The 22,792-nt window shown below is 34.6% G+C and overlaps 1 protein-coding gene across 7 annotated transcripts in view; it reads right to left on the bottom strand.

Annotated features, from left to right (window-relative positions):
- LRRC7 (leucine rich repeat containing 7) overlaps window positions 1–22,792 on the bottom strand; it is a 571,671-nt gene that overhangs the window by 57,819 nt on the left and 491,060 nt on the right. For 6 of the 7 annotated variants that reach the window (XM_025930871.2, XM_025930878.2, XM_086717263.1 and 3 more), the window contains one exon: window positions 20,708–20,827. The exons of the other annotated variant lie outside the window; for it this stretch is intronic. In XM_025930871.2, the coding sequence (XP_025786656.2) occupies window positions 20,708–20,827 (120 nt within the window). The remainder of the gene's footprint in view (window positions 1–20,707; window positions 20,828–22,792) is intronic. 7 annotated transcript variants of the gene reach the window in all.

The raw sequence follows: 22,792 nt of genomic DNA, 5'->3' as shown, positions 1-22,792 counted from the left end.
TTTCTGTTCTGAAAAGGAACAAAAGGATCAGGTTTAGGATATATTAAATTTCTTTAGCAGCTCTTTAATTTGCCAAAGGGCCATTCCTACTTATTGAATTAGGTCTGTTATCTATTTTAGATCCTATGGATGTGACAGATTGTTATAGTTAGGCAAATAAGTGCATTTAGCAATCTTTCTATAATTATGAAGTAATGAAGCTCATGTTCTCACATGGTTTGGTAAAACATAAAATGGGCATGAAAAGAATGTGCTGTAAAATGATTCTGTTTGCATCAGTACTGTTCTTTCATTCTCTATTGGGGATACAGGCTGCAGTGAATGGGGAGAGGGAGATACAGAAGAAAGCCAGGAGTTAACACTACATTTTGTGTGAAGTTAAGCAAACATAAATGACATAAGATATCTAATGGGACAATTACAGTGTTGGAGGGACTGTAAAGAGGGTTTTTTCTGACTGGCACAAAGGCTTGAGAAAGGTAATGAGGATGCTTATGATGAAGTACAAAGGGCTAATGAAAATGTAGAAAATGTCAGAGGCTCGATTTGTTCAAGCAGAGGGTTAGTCTTGAGAACACTGACTCATACTGAAGGGGAATTTGAACATGAAGCTTTCTGTAAAGACTGTGCTACACATTTTGAATGATAAAAAGAAATAGAGTAGATCTGACATTTGTTTTGAACTTTCAAGGGGAGGTTGGACAAAATAACATGTATTTGAGGAGAATAGTGATGAAACATAGTATTTTCAAGTTGACCCAAAACCATACTGTCAGAATTTACAGGGAAAAAGTCCAATATCCATAGAACCCAAGAAAACGTTTATGTCTCTCTAAGTGAAGAATGCTAGACTGAGAAGTATATTACCCAATTCATCTGTCATCTGTTTTACTAGCCACCTTGGCTCTTGAACCACTTAGGATTGCTTCCAAAAATCAAACAGCCTCGAAAGATGACAGTTTATGCCGCTGAGAATATTCAAATGGACACAATTCATTCTCTCACATTAAGTGCAACAGAGTTCAAAATGTTTGGGAGCAGTGTCAACAACACAGAATCATCTAAAAAGGATAATTCAGTAACTAATTTCAAGGAACCAGTGACGCTCATTTAAATGAGTCAGTTACAATAATTTTGTAAAACGACAAAAACCACAAAACAGTCCTAATCACTTTCCATTTATACCATATGTTCTGTAGTGACTTCTTTTAGTAAGCAGGTTAAGTTTAAAAAATATAGACAACTGGACTTCTGCTTCCAGTTAGATGAAGTAGACTGACTTTTCCCTGTTCCCTTTAAGAACAATTAAAACCTTGGACATAATAAAGAAACTTGGACATATAATATAAAACAAATATATAAACAGTATATATATAATTATATAAACAAATATAAGGGAACTCTGGAAAGAAGACAGAATAATGCAGATCAATTACGGATCTGGAGACCAAGCAACAACATGGCACTGAATCTCTTGGGTTTTATTTTTGTGAGAGTCAGGACCTTCTCTATCATTCAGTGAGGCTACTCCCACTGAGGTATTAGTGGAGACCCTCTGTGGAGCTGGAAATTCCATCCTCATCTAGCAATAACAAGAAGACTCTGCCTCAAGTGTCAACGGAGACTGAATGGGAAAATTGGACTTCTCCCTACCTGGCCTGAATGAGGCAGTGCCCCATTCTTCTCCAGTTGGAGTGGTTTCAAGGAAAGATAGCTAAAACATAAGGTTTAAGTACAATCCAGAGTTTTATAACATTCTACAAAATTTCTAGGTTTAAATCATACCAAGAACCAGGAAAATGTCAAACTAAATGGAAAAAGATAATCACTAAATGCCAACACTGAGAGAACGGAGATATTAGCATTATCTGACAAAAATTTTAAGGTAGCTAATTAAAAACATGTATCAATGGCCAATTATGCATATGCTTAAACAAAATGAAAAAAAAAAAACCCAGTGAAAAAATATAAAATTTCAGCAAATAAATAGAAGATATTAAGAAGAAACAAATGGAATTTTTAGAGCTGGAAAATACAATGACTGAAAAGCTCAATGGATGGGCTTAAAAGCAGAATATAGAAAACAAAGAAAAGAAACAGTAAAGTAGAAGCCAGGGCAATAGAAATGATCCAATCTGAATAAAGAAAACACACTGGAACAAATGACCAGAGTGTTAGGGACCTAACAATCATATTATCGAAAGGAAAGGAGGAAGAGAATGGGGCTGAAAATTAAACGAGGAAATAACTGCTGAAAAATTCTGATATTTGTCAAAAGACAAAAACCTACAGATCTGAGAAGCAGAATATCACACAGATTAAACTCAAAAACCATGCATTGACACCTTATAATTAAACTTCTGAAAACTTAAGACAAAGAAAAATGTCCTAAGGCAGCCTGAGAAAAGTGACATCTCACCAGAGACTAAAAACAAATCAAACGGCAGTGGATGTCTCATCAAAAACCAAAGAGAAAGGAAAGAAGTGGCACAATATTTTTCAATCGCTGAAGGAATAGAACTGTCAACCTAACATTTTATACCAGTGAAAATGTTCTTCAGGAATGAAAGAGAAATTGAGACATTCTCCGCTGAAGACAAATGAAGAAAATTTGTCACCACCAGGCCTATCCTAAAATAATGGCTAAAGAAAGTTCTCTAAATAAAAAAGGAAATAATAAAAGAGGAAACCTTGGAACATTAGAAAGAAAGAAAGAACATAGCAAACAAATATATGGATACATATAATGAGCTTTCTTTATCTTCTTGAATTTTCAAAGTAATGTTTGATGACTGAAGTAAAACTATGTCATTATCTGAGGTGGTTCTATATGTGTGTAAAGGAAATGTTTGAGACAGCTATAAGCAGAGAAGGGTGAAGTGACAGAAAGACAGGTAAAGTTTCTGCACTTCATTTGAACTGTTAGGTGATGACACTAGCAGACTCTCATAATTTATGTATATAGAATATAATAGCCAGAGCAACCATTTAAAAAGCTACACAAAGAGGTTTACTAAAACACTGTAGATAAATAAAATAGAAATTCTAAAAAATGTCCAAATAACACACAGGAAGCAGGCAAAAAAAAAAAAAAAAAGACAAAACAGAGAAGCAAAGAGAGAGAGAGAGAGAGAGAGAGAGAACAACAAACAAAAAATTACATTAAATCTTTAAACCTTAATGTGTCAGTTCTTAAATTCAAAGAGACTAAATGCACAAATTAAAAGACAGATCTTGGCAGAAGGGATTAAGGAACATTACTCAACTATATGCAGACTATAAAAACTACATGCAGACATTACTGCAAATATAACAATATAGGAGGATAAAAAGTAAAAGCATTAAAAACATATATCATGCAGATATTAGTTAAAGGAAAAGAGAAGGGGCTGTATCAATACTAGATAAGGTAGATTTCAGAGCAGAGCAAATACACTCAATATAGAGAGGGATCTTATGTTATGAAAAAAGAGTCAGTCCACTGAGGGGACATAGCAATCCTAAATGCATACATAGCTCCAATAACAAAGCTGCAAATACGTGACCAAAATTGATAGAACTTAAAGAGAAATAAACAAATACACAATTAGAGTTGGAGATTTCAACACTCTTCTCTCAACAATTGATAGAACTACACTGAAAATGACCAAGAATACAGAAGAACTCAACAATACCATCAACTAACCAGATCTAATTGTCATTTATTGAACATTCCACCTGACGTCATTCGAATACACAGTATTTTCAAGTTTTCATATAAAAATTACTAAGATAGAATATATCCTGAACCAGAAAACAAATCTCAGCAAATTTAAACGAAATAAAATAACACAGAATGTATTCTCCAACCACAGTAGAATCAAACTAAAAATTTATGACAAAAAGATAAAACTATCTAAACACTTGTAAACTACACAATGCAGTTGGAAATAATGTGTGGGTTACAGAGGTCTCAAAAGAAATAAAATAATATATTGAACTGAACATAAATGAAAATACAGCACATAAAAATTTGTGGAACACAGCTAAAACAGTGCTAAGAGAGAAATTTATGACCCTAAGTGTAGGTACTAGAAAAGAAGAAGCCTCAAATCAATAATTAAGATCCTACATCAAGAGCCTAGGGAAAGAAGGGCTAAATAAAAGCAAAGCAAGTTGGTTTTTATTATTAAGTTATATAATAATATAGTTATATAGTTATTATTATATTATAGTTTTTATTATTATAAAAAGAGAAGAAAAAAAGCAGAAATCAGTGAAATGGAAAGTGACTAACAGATAAAATAGATGAAACAAAGAGCTGGTTCTCTGAAAAGATAAAAAAGTTGACACATTTCTAGTAAGACTTAAAAAGAAAAAAGAAAGAAGGCATAAGTTACCAAAATTAGGAATGAAGAAGGGAATATCATTTCAGTCCTATAAACATCATAAGGCTAATAAGGTAATACTAAAAATAACTCTACACATAAATTTGACAATTGATATGAAATGGGCCACTTTCTTGAAAAACCCAAACTACCATATTTCATCCAATATGAAATAGATAATTTCAATAGTCCTGTAACTATCAAGATTGGAATCTGTAATTTAAAATCTTCCAGGAAAGAAATCTCCAGGTCCAGATGGTTACATTGGAGAATTCTAACAAACATTTAAATAAGAATTAACGTCAATTCCACACACTCTTTTCCAGAAGAGGAAGTAACATTCCCAATATATTCTATAAAACTAGTATTGTCCCAATAACAAAACCAGACAAAGACAGTACCAAAAAAAAAAAAAAGAGGAAGTAAAAGAAAACTACAAACCTCCTTCATAGATGAATGCAAAAATCCTTAACAAAATATTGACAAATAGAATTCACCAATATATATATATAAAAGAATTATGTACCATGACCAAGTAGGGTTTATTCCAGTGATTCAAAGCCTGCTCAATATTTCAAAATCAACCAATGCAATGCACCATATTAATGGACTACAGAAGTAAAATCATGTGATCCTATCAATGGAAGCCTAGGACATTTGACAAAATTCAGTTCCCATTCATAACAAAAATTCTGAGATATATAGGAATGCAGGGGAACTTACCCAACTTGATAATGAACATTTCCAAACTTAAAGCTAACATTATACTTAATGTTGCAAACTGAATACTTCCTCCCTAAGATGAAGTACAGGCACAGATGTCCACACTCACCACTCTTTTTAAACACAGTACTGGAAGTTCTAGTCAATAGACTAAGGCAAGAAAAGGAAATAAAAGGCATACAGATTGAAGAGGAAGAAATTAACTGTCCTTATTTGCATATGACATGACTGTCTACATTGAAAATCAAAAGAATCAACAAAAATATATTCCTAGAACTAACAAGTGAGTCGAGCAAGTTTGCAGGATACAACATCAAATGTATTTATGTACGTTAGCAACAAACATGTGCACATCGAAATTTCAAGCAACAGCATATACAATCACACACACAAAAAAGTGAAATATTTAGGTGTAAATCAAACAAAGCTTGTACAGGACTTATACGCTGAAAAACTACACAATGCTGATGAAAGATATCAAAGATTTAAATAAATGAAGACATATTTATAGATTGGAAGACTTAACATAGTAAGGACGTAATTCTCTCCAAATTGATACACAGGTTTAACAAATTCCTATAAAAATCCCAGCATGATTTTTTAATGGATACATATAAGATTATTCTAAAATTTATATTGAAAGGCAGCAAAAATAGAATAACTATAATGATTTTGAAAAAGAAGAAGAAAACAGGAAGAATAAGCCTATCTGATTTCAAGATTATTATAATTACAGTAATCAGGACTGTGTGATATTGGCAGAGGGACAGACAGATAAATGGAACAGTTCAGAGAACCCACAAATAGATTCACACAAATCTGCCCAAACGACTTTTTGTCAAAGGTGCAAAAGCAATTCAATGGAAAAAAGATAGCCTTTTCAACAAACGGTGCTGGCACCATTAGACATCCATAGGCAAAATAAATGAGACCTGACCTATGTCTCATACTTTGTATGTATATAAATTAGCTCAAAATAGATCACAGACTTAAATGTAAAATGTTGAGAATGAAAATCAAACTACAGAATTCGAGAAAAGATTAGCAAATCAAGAATGGGATCAAGAACAAAGAACCCTCAAAATGCAAAAGTAAGAAACTAAATAATCCATTCGGAATAATGTTGAAAGATGTGAAGAAACATTTCACCAAAGATTATACAGATGGCAGCAAATAAGCACATGAAAAGATGTTCAAAATCATTAGCTATTGGAGAAATTCAAATTAAAACCACAGTGAGATATCACTACACATGTATCAGACTGACTAAATAAACCATAGTGACAACAACAAATGCTGACAAAGATGAGGAGAAACTCAGAGGCTGCTGCTGCTTGAAATGTAAAATGGTAAGAACCGTTCTGGAAACATTTAACAGTTTCTTAAAAAACTAAACATGCAAGGAGTACCATATGATGCAGCAGTAATATTCCTGGGCATTTATCCTAGAGACTTAAGACCAACATTCAGACAAAAACCTGTCCATGAATGTTTAGAACAACTTTCTTCATAACAGCCCCAAACTAGAAACAATCCAAGTTTCTTTCAGTGGGTGACTGGTCAAACAAACAGATGTGTCCTTACCATAATATACAAAACAGCAATAAAAAGTAAGAAACTATTAACACACACACACACACACACACACACACACACACAACGATATGAATGAATCTTCAGAGAATTATGCTGAGTAAAAAAGCTAAGCCCAAAAGATGACATACTATAGGATTCCATTTGTATGACATTCTTCAAACAACAAAATTATAGAAATGGAGGGTTGTAGAAATGCCAGGAGTTAATTTAAAAAATAAGAGGCAGTACAGATAACACAGTCTTTGAAGGTAGATGACTCTGGGTTTTATTTCTTGCTTTTAGTTGTGCAATCGTATACAAGCTACCTAAGCCCTCTGCTTATCATATGAAAACTGTAGATATAATAAGTGCTTCATAGAATATTGTGAGGAATAAAGAAGACAATGTATTGAATTGAGCAAATTTCTTGGTACATAGTAAGTACTCAATAATTGCAATGAGAATAAAAAGTTCTCTGCTGCTTAAAGATCTGATTGTTCTTTGGACATAGCAATAGATAATCACCCAAAAGAACTGTTTTTAAACCTATGGCAATTAATCAATGTCAATTTGCTTTATAAACTGCTCCTGAAAGTTAGCTAATCAGCAAGAGTCTCACTCAAATAACCATGCTTCCCCAGTTCAAGGTCAATTAACCCCTAAATATTCCAACTTCTGAAAATCCATCAATTCTTGAACTCCATGCTTCCTCAGACTGTCGTTTTACTCAGAGATTGTACCTTACAAGTTATTTGTTAGCAAGCAGTAAATTATGTTTTGTTTCAGATATTGAAAAATGGCTTCTTTATGGAGGGATACCGCATATACAAATTTAAAAAACACAATTCTGGGGCTACTGCGTGGCTCAGTCATTTAAGAGTCCGACTTTGGCTCAGGTCATGATCTCGTGGTTCATGGGTTGGAGCCGCGCATCAGGCTCTGTGCTGACAGCTCAGAGCCTGGAGCCTGCTTCAGATTCTGTCTCCCTTGCTGTCTGCCCCTCCCCCACTCACGCTCTTCCTGTCTGTCTGTCTCTCTCTCAAAAATAAACATTAAAAAAATGTAAAAAACACAATTCTGTCATAAGTGGAGATGATGCTACTCACTCTTCACTAATACAGCTAATATTTTAAGTTGCAGTGATTCACCTTCATTTTTTTTCCCATAGACACTTCCATCCCCATTATTTATATGATTTCATAAAACTGTCCAGATGAAGAGTACAGCCAGTGTTAATGTATAAGTAATTCAAAAGAGACACTAACTCATGACCTTGGTCTCATTAACAGCCTGCTGTTAGGAACACCGCTAAATGAAAATTTAGCTTGTCCCTAATTAACAGATTTTTATCCAAAATAATATTATAACAGCTACCAATAATTAAACACTTATATGACAGACATTGTGATAAATATTTTACATCGTGGTGTTAATTTTTAGAACCACTCTATAAGGTATGCATCACTGTGCTCTTTGCCCCACTTTGGAAATTCAACAGCAAAGCTTAATATGCGCAAGGGCCAATCAAAGATAAAGTTCAAGTTGATAATTTCTCTTGCACTCCTGCTTAAAAGAAAAAAAAAAGAACACGATTGTAAGAACTAATAAAAAATTGAGATTTTTTTTCCCTGCAGCTTTAGTGCATTATTTAGTTTTTATGTTTTAGTATAATTGTCATTTTGCAGGGATTAATTCAATATTCAGTGCAGTTTCATCACGTTTACCAGTGATTTTGGTGACAGGATTTATGTTATTTTGTGGAAAATGGAGAGAGTGTTAAATAGGGGGTGTGGTTGGAATCTTAGGTGATATAATCAGGAAGTTTGATGAGCTAAATTATTGAGAAACAGAATTAACAAAATGAACTAAATTCAATACTATAGAAGAATCTGTAGGTAGGATTCAGTCATGCCCAGAGCTCCTACATCTGTTCCTTCTGGATTCACAAAAGTAAGTAAAGAACTTGCAAATGTTTCGGATGAAAGAAAATGAAGGTTTAGGGGAAAAAAGTGCATTTAAGATCTAAACTCAATTTGTGTAGGATTGGGAAGAACAAGTTGAAGAGGACTCAAAAATTATTTTTAAGTACATGACTGGTGCCAGGGTTTCTTTCTCTCTTCTGAACATGGAAGAGAAGAAACAATACCAAGTTGTGGCAAAAAGTTCTAGCTAACTACATATCAAATATATTGCTGATATTGAGGGTTATTTATTATTACAACAGGTCTGTGCTATAATGTTTTCTGAAAGTTTTTGGTTGAGTGGGGTGGGAGGGATACAATACCTTAGTAGTATAACATAGTAGTTAGACCAGGTTGTAGAAGCAGACATTACTAGGCTCCAATCCTGTGTTCCTCAATTCCATGCCTCTGGCTCCCTGTCCCATAAGATTGTTGTGAAGATGATACGAGAGTGTCTATGTTAAACAACTTAGTACAGTCCTACTCTGTGTTGTAGAAATTGTTTTATAATTATGTTAACCAAACTAGTAAGCATTATTTCTTCTTCTTCTTCTTCTTCTTCTTCTTCTTCTTCTTCTTCTTCTTCTTCTCTCTCTCTCTCTCTCTCTCTCTCTCTCTCTCTCTATTTTAAATATTCAGCTGGGGCAGTTTTGATGCCAAAAATCTATGTTCTCCCATTTGGGCATAGAGGACAATTAAGCACAGATACTTGGAAGGGAGCTCTGAAGCTTAAAAGAGAGGGGGCAGGAAGATGTTCTTTCTCCTGTCCTGGGGACTGGGTGACATTGCATTCTGCTGGCATAGTGCAATATTTTTAGAGGGGGTTATTCAAAATACTTGTTGACTTCAATTTTTTAAGAGTTAAAAACTGGTGATATACTTCAATGCCCCAAATGACAGTTAAAAGGGTGAGGCAATAGGCCCTTTCCCTTCAGTGCATACGCCTTAGGATGACAGCTGGCTGATATGTGCAGACAGTCTTTTCCGGCTTATTGAATCTCATAAGCATATTCTCTTATGATTAAATGTCAACTTATAAAACACAGCTATGGAACTGGAAATTATTAACCAAATGAAAAAAACAATAAAGGATCCACAGTAGCGAAAATGATGAAATTAGAGCTAAGTCTATAGTCTTCAACCTACAATTTGTTTTGTGATGATGCTAACTTACTACATTCCTGAAATAAAATAAAAAGATGTTAACAGTAACAACAAAAATTTGACAATTATTCCTTTCACCCTTAAGATTTATTAGAGCCTTTAGATAGCCAGATAAAGTCAGATAAAAATCAAGTGGCAAGACATGGGATCTTACTCTTGTGATATCTTCTATTCGGCAACAATCCTTGATCATCTGCCAGTTGCCATGTTGTTTAGATCTTCAAATTACATACTCGGTCATGGACATTTTTATTTCACTGGATTAACTTTTCATTTTCCTTTTGCTTTTATATGTCTTCCAAAATGAAGATAGTATAAATGTTATTGAGTTATTTCAATTTTCCTAGGCAGAATAGTCATTTGTTTTAAGGAACAACAAGAATTGATGGAATAAGTAGTTTTAATCTGCCACTTTATTGTTTTAATCTGTGGCAAGGTTTTTTTTGTTTTTTTTTAACCTCTGACTTATCAGTCATTTGATAGACGTTCTTTGGGTTTGCACTCTCACTGAGGAAATAATTTAATTTTTTTTTCAACGTTTTTTATTTATTTTTGGGACAGAGAGAAACAGAGCATGAACGGGCGAGGGGCAGAGAGAGAGGGAGACACAGAATCAGAAACAGGCTCCAGGCTCTGAGCCATCAGCCCAGAGCCCGACGCGGGGCTCGAACTCACGGACCGCGATATCGTGACCTGGCTGAAGTCGGACGCTTAACCGACTGCGCCACCCAGGCGCCCCTAACTGAGGAAATAATTTAGAGTCAGTCCAGATGAGAGCAATCTCCTGATTTTATAACAGCGATGGCTTTCACTACTGGACACAGCTGTATTGTTGTACTTATATTAGGAGATAAAGGGATGTACTCTGGAAATTAAAGAATTAATGTTGTATTAAGTAAAAAAAAATAATTAAAAATAGCAAGCATGAAACTAAACAGGGTTTTACTCAACTGCCACTTTTGCTTCAAGTTAGAGATTTTTTTCACTCACATTTCTACAAACTCCTATCCACATTAATAATAGTACATCAATCGATTAAAAATATATCATTCTAGCTGGTCAGATTAACAAAATAAATCTTTGCAATGGATCATTAAATAGAGGAAATTACTTCATTGATTTCTTCAAACGCTTCTTCCTGATTCAGCTACTATTACCGAGGACATGGAACTGCCCCTGAAGGGGCCCCTTTCCATGAAAGTTTTGACTTCCTACAGGCCATGTACTCTTGCTTTGGCAATTAATTCTTATTTAACAAGCAAGTCTTACTATTTACTCAGGCTTCTCTCTCTTATTTCAATAATTCGCAATTATGGGGGGCATTGAATCTAATTGGATGCATTCATTCTTATTTCTCTAGTATAGTGAAAGACATGGCTGCACTGATTTACTGGAATAGATAACATGGCAATCAATCAGGAAGCTGTGTTTTAAAAGCATACATTTAATTCATCTGAATAATGGTTCTGATACTGGTAACATAAAAGGAGTGCAACTTGAAATTCTCAAGACTAGATTTGAGCCCTTAGCTTACAATTCCTACAATTATTCTTTGGATTATTGTATGTATTTTAACACCTAGCAGTGCATTTTTATCCTGTTCTAGAACAATAACTGATATTTATGCCATAAAGACCATGCTGAGGCTACGCTAGTAGATATAAAAGCATATATTTGTTAGGCAGGGGACATTAGTGCATGTCTTAATGTAGTCACTAAACATAAGCATCAGAAATTTCAAAGAGCCTCCAATGGATATTTGGTGGATGCCTAACAATATTAGCAATAATTGATACTTAACCATAAGTCATATAAGATAGAGTTTTCACCTACTTCCCTCTCCTACTCTTGACCCCTCCTAACCTGGAAGGAGATTTGTATGACGGTGGGTATGCTTGCTTCCCAGGCAACTCGTGTGTTGCTTAACACTCCTTTTTTTGGGTGCTGGGGTGGCTCAGTCGGTTAAGTCTCTGACTCTTGATTTCAGCTTAGGTCCTGATCTCATGGTTTGTGGGTTCAAGCTCCACGTGGGGCTCTCCGCTCACAGCGCAGGGCCTGCTTCAGATCCTCTGTCACCCACCCTCTGCCCCTCTCCCAGTCATGCTAGCTCTCCCTCTCAAAATTAAATGAACGTTAAAAAAAAAAAAAACCCTCCTTTTTCAATCTAAGGGCAAAATTAAGGAGTGGGTACTTACTATGCACACAAATAATCATTTTCAGATTATTTCTGGATACCAAAACCCTACTTTCCAGGATATCAAAGAAAAGTATAGTTGCATTATTGTAGATCCAGAAAGTTGTCTTCAAAATCATGCTAGGGATTAAGGTTCATACATTTGCTATCTTCCCACTGTTCCCCTGTCCTTTTTAAACTTTAGTTTCCTGAAAAAAGTGGCTTTTGGTCAAGAGAAAAATTGCATATATTAGTGTAGGAAATTTCTCTCTGGGGGCAACAGATTGTGCCAAGTTTTTTTTTTTTAATTTAAAAATCCATAATTATATGACGTCATCAATTTGCCCTTTCACTGACTCATTTCTTCATTTTTGGGCAGAGCTCCCTGACAGTGAATGAGTTTGGCTGGTCTTTCTTCTTGAAGCTCAGCAGCCTCAGTGGAATATGCTGTCACCGTGGATATCAATGTGGTCTCGATAGAGTCAATACAGAGTCCTAAGTGACACCACCGTGAGTGAGAGTGACAGGAAGAGGATGAGTGAAACAAGGAGAATCTCAGTCTACCAAGTGACTCAGAAAAATCTTTTCCTAATGTTTAGAAAAAAATGTTTGGAGCTTAAAATGACTATATAAAGGATTCCAACCTGTTTTTGATTTTCAGGGATGGCCCAGTCTACCAGAAAAATTAAAGAAATATTTACTCTGGCCAGTGCAAAATGTGCCTCTATCAGAGGAGAAAAATGAGGCCCGGAAAAGAGAAGCAGAAAAGCAGGAGCCAGGATTGTGCTTGGCATTACTCACAGTGATAGGGAAAGTTGTTCTCATTTGCTTATGGACTGACAAAGTCGAGGCATTTATTCCTTGTGGTTCTTTACTGTTAATAATGTGCATTGCTTTGGGAGGGAAAAATACAAAGCCTCAGGCAAAACCTACTATACCTGACATATTTCTTTCTGTACAGAAGAAGAGGTTAGCTACAGAATTGACAATTACTAAGTTTCAGAATATTTTTTTATTTCACTTTTATTTTAAGCTGGAACTTGACTCTGATGTAGTTGATGGAAATGAGAAACATACCTATTTCCCTGTATCTTACCTCCTATATGCAAGGTTTACTGGGTTGATTTTCCTATCTGCTTCTTCCACATATTGACTTGCTCTCTTATAGCCTCAAGATCTACTCTACTTTTGCCATCCTTACTTTTTCCAGCATTTAAATATTCATCTCTCTTTCTTACCTGTTCTAGACTTTACACTATTTCCATATAAGCAAGCTATATTTACCCGCCTCCCTGCCTCTGATATAAGGGATTTCAACAGCACTATTGCTGTGTCTCAGCTAAATTACAAAAGTTGTGAATTATTGTTACTTTTATTTCAGTTCCACATATATACAGTGCGTATAGCAGTATTTGCTCTTAATGGAAAAGGGTTTGGAAAAAGTTACTTTTCAATGGCTATAACTTAATAATCATGTATTTTAAATACTTTTTTTTTTTAATGTTAGAGAGAGGAGTGACAGTGAGGGAGAGGGGCAGCAGGGAGAGACAGAATCTCAACTTCCCCTGCCTAACAAATATATGCTTCTTTTTTTTTTTTTTTTTTCTATTTATTTTTGGGACAGAGAGAGACAGAGCATGAACGGGGGAGGGGCAGAGAGAGAGGGAGACACAGAATCGGAAACAGGCTCCAGGCTCTGAGCCATCAGCCCAGAGCCTGACGCGGGGCTCGAACTCACGGACCACGAGGTCGTGACCTGGCTGAAGTCGGACGCTTAACCGACTGCGCCACCCAGGCGCCCCAAATATATGCTTCTTTAACAGAGAATCTTAAGCAGGCCCCACGTTCAGCATGGAGCCTGATGTGGGGCTCTATCTCATGGCCATGGTTCATGACCTGAGTTGAAATCAAGAGTTGATGCTCAACCAACTGAGCCATCTCTAATGATTATATATTTTAGATGATATCTATGGTAGAATAGTAAAATGCTTTTTATTTAAACAACTAAATATGCAGGTTAATTTTCATCTGTCACACTTTTAAATATCTACTTTTTATTTAAAAATGATCTCACTTTTTTGGAAAGTTCTACAATAGATGGACTTTTATTACAAGTGGAAAACCAATTCTAGTAAAAATTTGATTCACTTGTTTTAAAATAAAAATGATATCTTGACCATATGGTCAACAGCAAGGCAACATAAGATTTTCAGAAGGTATTTTAGATCTTATCTTTCTAAGTATGTATAGAAAGAAATGGTAAAATGAATTATACTAAGATACATGAAAAATGCCAAAATTAAAATAAGGAATGAATATTCCTTCCCAGGAACTTAATTAAAAAAAAATTTAATACTTCATATGATTTGAAAAAGCAAAAATTCTAATTTGGTTCCTGGGAAAGAAAGGATAAAAAGACAATGCAAATGATAAAAAAAAACAAACCCACATAAGTTTTCTTAACTTTCTTTAAGTTTCTCCTAATGAGTTCATGGGCATGCCTCACAGATGACAAGCATCTGGCAATCACGAAGCCCTTAATGGCTGAGCTGGCTTTGTAGATGTGAGAAAATCCTGGGCAAATTCAGCATCAGGGACAAGTTTATGAGCCAAGACTAAATTAGCTGCATTTTTATACTTTTCTTCTCAACTGTGTCCATCTTGATGTTGACCCTTGGTACCTATCTTTATTATTCTAGCTGCCAACTCATTATGCACTTAACCTAGAAAAACAGACACTTGGGGAGGGAAGAGTTGCTAATGCTGAAAGAGACCTTTGAATGTCTAGTCTTTACATATTAAAAGATTTTCAGATTTAATAACACTAGGATTTTAAAGTTTCTTGGTTACCCTTTCCAGAAAGGGAATGTTTTAAGTTTCATTTGTTTTAATATGCCACTTTAGCCTTTTTGCCACAATGCTTTTCTGCTCCAACATTGCAACATATCCTTACGGGCTTTATCCTTCAATTTTAAACCTCCTCAAGGATATGCAACCTTAAGACTCTCAAAAATTTTTTAAGACTCTCAATATTCTTAAAAGAGTTTGTCATTTCAGAAGTAGGGAAAAACAGCCTTGTCATTCCTATGGAAGGAGTCTACCAAATCAGAGTATAATATCTGGCTTTAAAATGAAAAAATTTTCACATAAGAAAGGAAAAACAAAATTTCACTATGAACTTCCTACTATTTTCTCTTAAGTATGGGAATGTAATCTAAAATATGTAGTCACCTGTGAAATCTTGGTGAGTAATCTAACTTAAACCCCATATCTCTCGGAAGAAACTGTTTCTTTTCCGGACAGCGGATAAAAATAATAAAAAATAATGAAAATAATAGTACTTACCTGATATGGTTGTCATGGGGATTAGATGAAGAAATACATTATGACATTTAGCACAATACCTGACACAGAGTAATATTTAATATATGGTACATAATAGTTCTTACCAGAGTGACTTTAGCATAATCCAACAGATGACAGCTGTGAAAGCAGAGATGTGACAGCACTCTAACGTACAAATATTCCTGAAACCACTGTTTTCAGCCATTCAAAAGTTTTTAATAGCAATTCTTAAAGTGCTTGTGTAGTAATGTTTGGAATTCAGGGGGAGGTTTACATAGCTGTGACATGTTCTTCCAGCAATGACCCCCAGACTCTGCATTGACGGATATTTAGAATTTGAGATTTTGGACACTGACATAGCAAGAGAGAACTGAAAACTACCACCTACTATTACACCATTAAAAGAAAAAAAAAAGTCAGTTAAATCCCACCTCTTGCCACTCAGAAAAAAGAAAGCAAAAAAACAAGTCGGGATTTAACACCCTCAAATTTTGCCATGGATTAGCCACTCTCGGTACTCAGGACAGAAATAGTAGATAAAGAGCAAAATCCTTTCTGATCGATGAGCACTTTTTGTCTATTTTATATGTCTGAAATATTTGATGTGTTGGAGGGTACCCAAATTTGTTCTCCTATAGTGTTTGCAGTACTCACAGGCATATCCGTGAGTACTACCAATATTAGTTCAACCAAAGAGCTATGATAGCCAGAACGGAGAGCCACAGTTCAATCAAAGCCTTTCTGAAACTGTGTCTCCCCCTGAATCTCTGAAGCACCACAAGGTTTCTGATCATGGTAGTATCACAGCACTAAAAACCACACAGTTGAAGTATCACAGTAGTAACATAGGAGTATCTCTAAGAATAATAATAAGATTGTTCAAAAACTCTAATACAGAGATTTCAAGAAATACACTGAAATGGAGCTGGCTACGACTTCATCATTTATTCTCCTTTGATTCCCCATTCCATTTGTAGTCCAATTCTTAATTTTCCATTCTCACTCTGTCTACCCTGACTACTCACTTCAACTGCAAAAGTAATATTGATTTTTAAAAACATTCACTGTATAATAAAATATAAACACAATAAATAGTAGTATTTTTTTTCATATTTATTTCAGTGAATCCGGAAGCCCAGGTTAATAATCCCATTACCATTTTCATTTCCTTAAATTGATTCTCACGGAATATTAACTTAATATATTCATTTAGAATATAATAAACTAAATTTGGATATTTAGAGCATCTTTTAATCTCTCTACTCTGTGAGATAATAGGTAGACACATCTATACGTTCTAAAATCCCAGATTTTAGGCAAATTTCAGGTAATCTGAAAATGCATATCATGATAGTGGGAAGAAGATACAAATGAGTTTACACATGAAAGACATACTACATTATTTCACATTTGAAAAGGAGTATCAAAGGTTATGAAGTTTTCACATAGATGAAATAATTATTTTAGTCTTAAATAAGACCAACTACCTTACTAATGTTTAATCAATACAGGATTGCATGGGGTTCTTAAAAAAAGTAGAGAAGCAAGCAAATGATTATCATGATTTTTACTGATGATATGATTATGGAGCTTGAAAATAGATTTCAGGTAAAGTGCATATATGGATGGTTAATGTAAACACCTCTTAATTCCATTTAGAATAATAAGTGAATAAAGCTTTTTCTTTCATGGGAAAATTATAGTAGCTTTTGCAACTATGTAAGTGGATATGGTTCCCCCCTTGGGTAGGCAACCTCCCCTTGGCTCTGATAGGTATTCCTTCAACTTCCTGTCATCACATTCATCCTCTTATCTTTCCTCAAAAAGAAGTAGATCCCCCTCCTTTCTTCGCTGAGATTTTCAACTTTCTCTTCACCGGTAACTTCTCATCAGCCTTCAAATATGATCAGGTATCTGCCACTTTAAAAATTCCTTCTGTCTTCCTTACATCCCTTTTTATATTCTACCATAATTCTTTCATTCCTTATGAAGAAGCTCCTTTCTTGATATTCTAGGTTTCTATGTTTACCTACTCTTTAATGTAGGTTCCAATGAATTACACTCCATCAAGTAGGTATTAAACTGCTTTTGCCAAGACCACCAATGATCTGTTTCTAAATCCAGAGAGCCTTTAGTCATACTTATTTTGTTTGAATTTTTTTTGTTTTTGGCAACACATGACACTGTTGACCACTACTTCCTTAAAACATTTTTTTCCATCTAGTTTTTTATTGGTCACTGGAGTTGAGAGCCCTATCTATTCTACTCCAACTGATTAGTCAAAGCTAATCATATAATTCCATTCATTTTGCTAGGGGTGGGAAGTCCTTCACTATTTTGGATCAATGAGATCTAAGAAGACATTGGTATTTAGGGTTGAAAAGTTTTGCTTGAAGTTTTGAAAAGTTTTGCTAAGAAGAGGTAGGGATTTAGGATTGAAAAGTTTTGCTTGTAAAAGACTGCTTTTGGAAACTTGGCTCTTTCCCTTGATGGATTTGGAAGAGGAAGCTTGTATCTCTAATTGTCACTGGCACACAACATAAATAATGAGAGGGACCAATTTGGGGATAAAGCCAACAATATGGATAGAAGAATGGAGAGGGAGAAAAACCCTAAGTATTTAAAATAATATAACTGAAGACTAAATCTGAGGCTTACTCTAGATCTTGATAATCAGCTAGATATTTACTTAATATTCAAGGCTGTTTCCCTTGAAGTTTCTATAACTTGTGGTAGACCCTATTGATAAAATCTATGGTTATTCCTTCTCTGTTCTTCTTCCTAAGAACATCCCTAAATGTTGGTGTCCCATGGAGCTCTGTGTCATCCATCTGCCTCACAGCTCAATTATGACATATATTTTGATGATTGCTAAGTCTGTATCTTTAGCTAAGATTTCTCTCCTGAACTTCAGATAAATATCTCTAAATATCCACTAACCGTTACCACTTAGATACCCTAAAGATACCTCAAGTCAACACAGTAAAATGTAAACTAGGCTTGCCTCCTCCACTTCCAACCATTAACTCTTCTTGTGCTTCCAGTCTCAGTGAATGAGATATATATCTCATTCTATCTCCTATACCCTATGTCCAGTCAATCCCAACATCATGTTGGCTCACCTTTTTTTTTTTTTTTTTTTTTTTAAATTTTTTTTTTTTTTTCAAAGTTTATTTTTATTTTTGGGACAGAGAGAGACAGAGCATGAACGGGGGAGGGGCAGAGAGAGAGGGAGACACAGAATCGGAAACAGGCTCCAGGCTCTGAGCCATCAGCCCAGAGCCTGACGCGGGGCTCGAACTCACGGACCGCGAGATCGTGACCTGGCTGAAGTCGGACGCTCAACCGACTGCGCCACCCAGGCGCCCCTGGCTCACCTTTTAAGAAGATATTGAATCTATGCATTTCGCTCCACCACCCATTGCTTCCACTTACTCTCCCCTGTATTACAGTAGAAGCTTTTTAACTGGTCCAGTTGCCTTCAGTCTTTCTTCTCTATAATTCATTCTCTGAAAAGCTATCAGAATGTTCTTTAAATGAATATTTAATCTTTGCTGTCTCATGTTGAAAACATTTCAAAACTCCCCTTCTCATTTCCTTCAGAATAAAGTACAGCACGATCAACCTTCTGTTTACCTTCCAGCCTTATTTTACACCACTCCTCTCAACTTTGGTTTCTTTACTGAACAGGTGCCCTTTCCAGAAAATCTCATAACCCTGTGTCCCAACTTCAAAGCACTAATCACACATTATGTTTATCTGCTGTGTTAAATATTGCCCAACAGGCAGATTAATAACATGTGTAACACCTGTAATCAGGGTATTAACAGCTATTTGAGGTAAAATAATTTGATATTTAATATATATATATATATTTTAAAAAGCACTGAAGTAGTCATCAAGAGGAAAATCATCACCTAAATTACAAAGAAAGTATGTGATTATGTAGTATATATGTAAGCTATGAAGCATAATTATAAAATTCAACCTAAGAAATAAAACAGTAGCAAGAATAATGCAAATTTCCTCCATGATCTTACCCCAGTTTCCTCTTTAGAGATACCTCTAATCATAAATTTTGCTAACCATTCCCTTTTAAAAATAGTTTTCTGACTCATGTACTTATGCCTAAACAATATATTTTAGTTTTGCTTATTTTTGAGAATTATAAATTTGATAGGTTTGATGTGTTCCATCTTCTGAAACTTGTTTTTTACTAAAATTATGTTTCTAAGGTTTATACATATTATCATAATTACTGATTAACTAATTTTCATTGCTTTAAAATATCCTTTTGTGTGAATAACAGAATTTATTTACATACTTTTCTGGTGGTAGGTTTTTCCGGTTTCCTACCATTGTAAACATTAAAAGTGTCTTGAATAACATCTTAGGAGGACAATTTTTAGAATATAAGGTACACTCATGGTCATCTTTATAAGATAATTTGATTCCAAAATGGCTGTTTTTATTCCTACAGGAACTATGAAAAGGTTTCCATTGCTCTTATACTAGCAAACAGTTTACATTTTTCAGACTTAATTTTTGTGGACTAGTAGGTATAAAGTAGCATCTGTTTTTTTTTTTTTTTTTGCATTTCTGATTGACAAAAATATTCTGCTTTTTAAAATGTTTATTTACTCTCCTAATTCTCCTTGTATTTTACCATTCTTTTGTATTGTGTTGTATGTCTTTTCTTATTGACTATATGAGTTTTAAAAAATATATTCTGGAATAGCAATCCCTTGTCTCTCATATATGTTGTAATTATCTTTTCCTGGGTTGTGGCTTTCTTCTTATTCCCTTTATGGTAATTTAACATGTAGCATTATAATTACTTACTTATCACTTAGGCTACCTCACTAGACTAAAAGATCTTCAAGTTAAGACACCATATCTTACTTTTGTTCCCCAGAATCTAAAAACTGCTCAACACATAGCTGAGCACAGTTGCTCAGTAAGTATTTATCGAGTGAATGATTAGATGAATGAACCGGTATGACTTTACAAATGGTAAATCAATCTTTTTAGTTGAATTTCATTTTACACAAATTGGCTACACCATACTGCTAAACTCAAGAGGGTCAGAAGTGTATATTACACACAATCCTGTACTTGCACTTCAAAGGTGGGTATCAGACACTAGTAAGAGGTGATAGTATCCATAGAGGTGGCAGGATATTGTTTATAAAAATCTGTTACCAACTCTGAACATTTGGCAGTGTACATTTTTCATTCTTTTCATGCACTTATGGTTAACTAAACTCCTTATAGTGGGAAAATATTTAGTCTAAATTTATTACAAAATTAGAAATGAGGTTATGACATAAAATATGGATTACATATTACAATGGATGCACAAGGTTCATCGTTTGTGTCATTAATTTGAAACTGGTTACCTTTTTAGTAATGGTGTCCGGAGGTACATCCCGCCTCCCAAGAGGATAAGGATTCCATTGGCCACTAGGAGATACATCTTCTTGTCCATTGTCTAAAATGTTGCTTTGCTGGGACGGGGTCTATTGCAAAAATGGTATGGCATTCTTTAGTGATGTAATAGAAGTTTATCATAGTTTTCTGAAAAGAGTCCCTAGTGACTGTAAAATTAATTGTGTTTAATCGCAGAAAAACAAATATTCTGAACTGGAAGTATTATTATTCACTATTTACTTAATAAGAATTCTGAATTGACAGGTTTTTGGAAGCAATGAGAAATTCAATGAAAATAACCACTTTAGAATTACTTACTGAATTTTAAAGAAAAGTTTAGATTATTTACAATACCTGAATAAAAAATAATCCGAATAACATTAACCAATTGTTAAAAACCACAACATTTAAAAATTGCTTAATTCATTTCTTTACTATAATCTTACCGTTTAGACTATAAACTGAAACCATATAATACATAGTATATAACTTTCAATATTCCAAACCTAAAACAAATTTTATAAGGCTGTACTGATTCTGGGAGAACATGCGTTGCACTAATCCAAAATAGTGTTAATAATAGTATAGTGTAAGACTTACGGTACTATGATATTATCTACAGATAGCTTTTAGGGAAATATGAAAGCAACATCAAAAACGTTGTGCTATTAGAATCACAGCATAAAATAAATCTGACTGTTGTGTTTCTAAATTTATTTATATAGATCATTTGTGCTTTAAGTTTAAACACCTCATATATTTTTAGCTGATTTACTGCTTATTATTTTTAACAAATAATAATACCCCTGTATTTATTATTATTAGTATTTGATATGGGAGAGAGTTCCATAGTTTGACCTGAGCAGGTAATTACAACCATCAGAAAGATGGGCTCCCATAGAGGGATATAGTAGTGGTACATTTTTCCTGTGGAATGAGATTAACTTTTCTCAATGACTTTTCTCCTTCTCTAACCTACCACATATGCAGCTACTCCTTGATTTGCTGGGGAATTCTTCTGTGGATGAGAAATTATGCTGTTTCGTACACCGTTTTCTGTATATGTTTTGAAGTATCCCTATGGATAAATCAAGCCTAGTTAGAGGGTGCATGTGCAGCTCTATTCTGTGTGAGGAAGTGTCCAACCCCAGGGTGGGAAAACTGGGCCATTCTCTTCACAATGTTGCACAGATGGGCGGCTTGGCAGCTCTCATCTGGTTATACAGAGTGGTCCTTGTTGGTTTTTAAAAAAACAATTATATAACCATCCAATCTGCATGCTGATTGCATGCGTTTTTTAAAAAGGATTGCTTGGAACTATTTTAAAACAGGGTTATGATACCAGATGGAGTTTTCCTAAGGTATAATGGATATCATGAAAAGTAAGGAGGTAACTCAATTTTCTTATTGTACTTTGGCCATGTGAATTCCTTTTTCAGGAGTCTATCAGAAACTATGAACAAAGAGAAAAACCATCCTGAACTGAAGCTTCTGGGTTAGCTAGGAATGCATTCACTTGTGGTTGTTTGAAAATTCGCATGTAGGTAACACATTTAAAGTACATATTACTTGAAAAAAAAACAGATTGCTACTAAATCCCTGTCTGTCTGTTTTCAAGCATTAATTTTCCTTTATTTACTAATATTTCCTTTATAATATTTCCATTATAGTCTTTTCCTTTTTCAGATTAACACGTTTGCATATGCCCCCCCACAGTTTTTCTATATATTAAAATACAACAAATCAAGTTATTAAAATTAAGCAGTTAAAATATAAGTATTCAGGGTAAGCACTCCTAGCTGGTGTTTTTTTGTTTGTTTTTGGTTTAAATTAATATCCATGTCTTTCTGGCTTGATTTCTTTGCCAGTGAAATGGGATAAAAAATGTGTTCATCTGGCTAAGTGTTTGCAAAATACACTTTTAAGAAGTGGCCAGAATATATAACACAGATATCCCTTTTTTTCCCCCCTCTATATCATGTCCATCTCCTTCTCTATTTCCTCTACGAGTCCTGCTTCAGCTGCCCAGACAGGACTCTTTGTCACAGAGAGCA

Source organism: Puma concolor, chromosome C1, assembly GCF_028749965.1.
Source record: "Puma concolor isolate L17-30 chromosome C1, mPumCon1.1.hap2, whole genome shotgun sequence".
Lineage (NCBI taxonomy): Eukaryota > Metazoa > Chordata > Mammalia > Carnivora > Felidae > Puma > Puma concolor.
The sequence above is the reverse complement of the archived record's forward strand: the minus strand, read 5'-3'. Positions and strand labels throughout refer to the sequence as shown.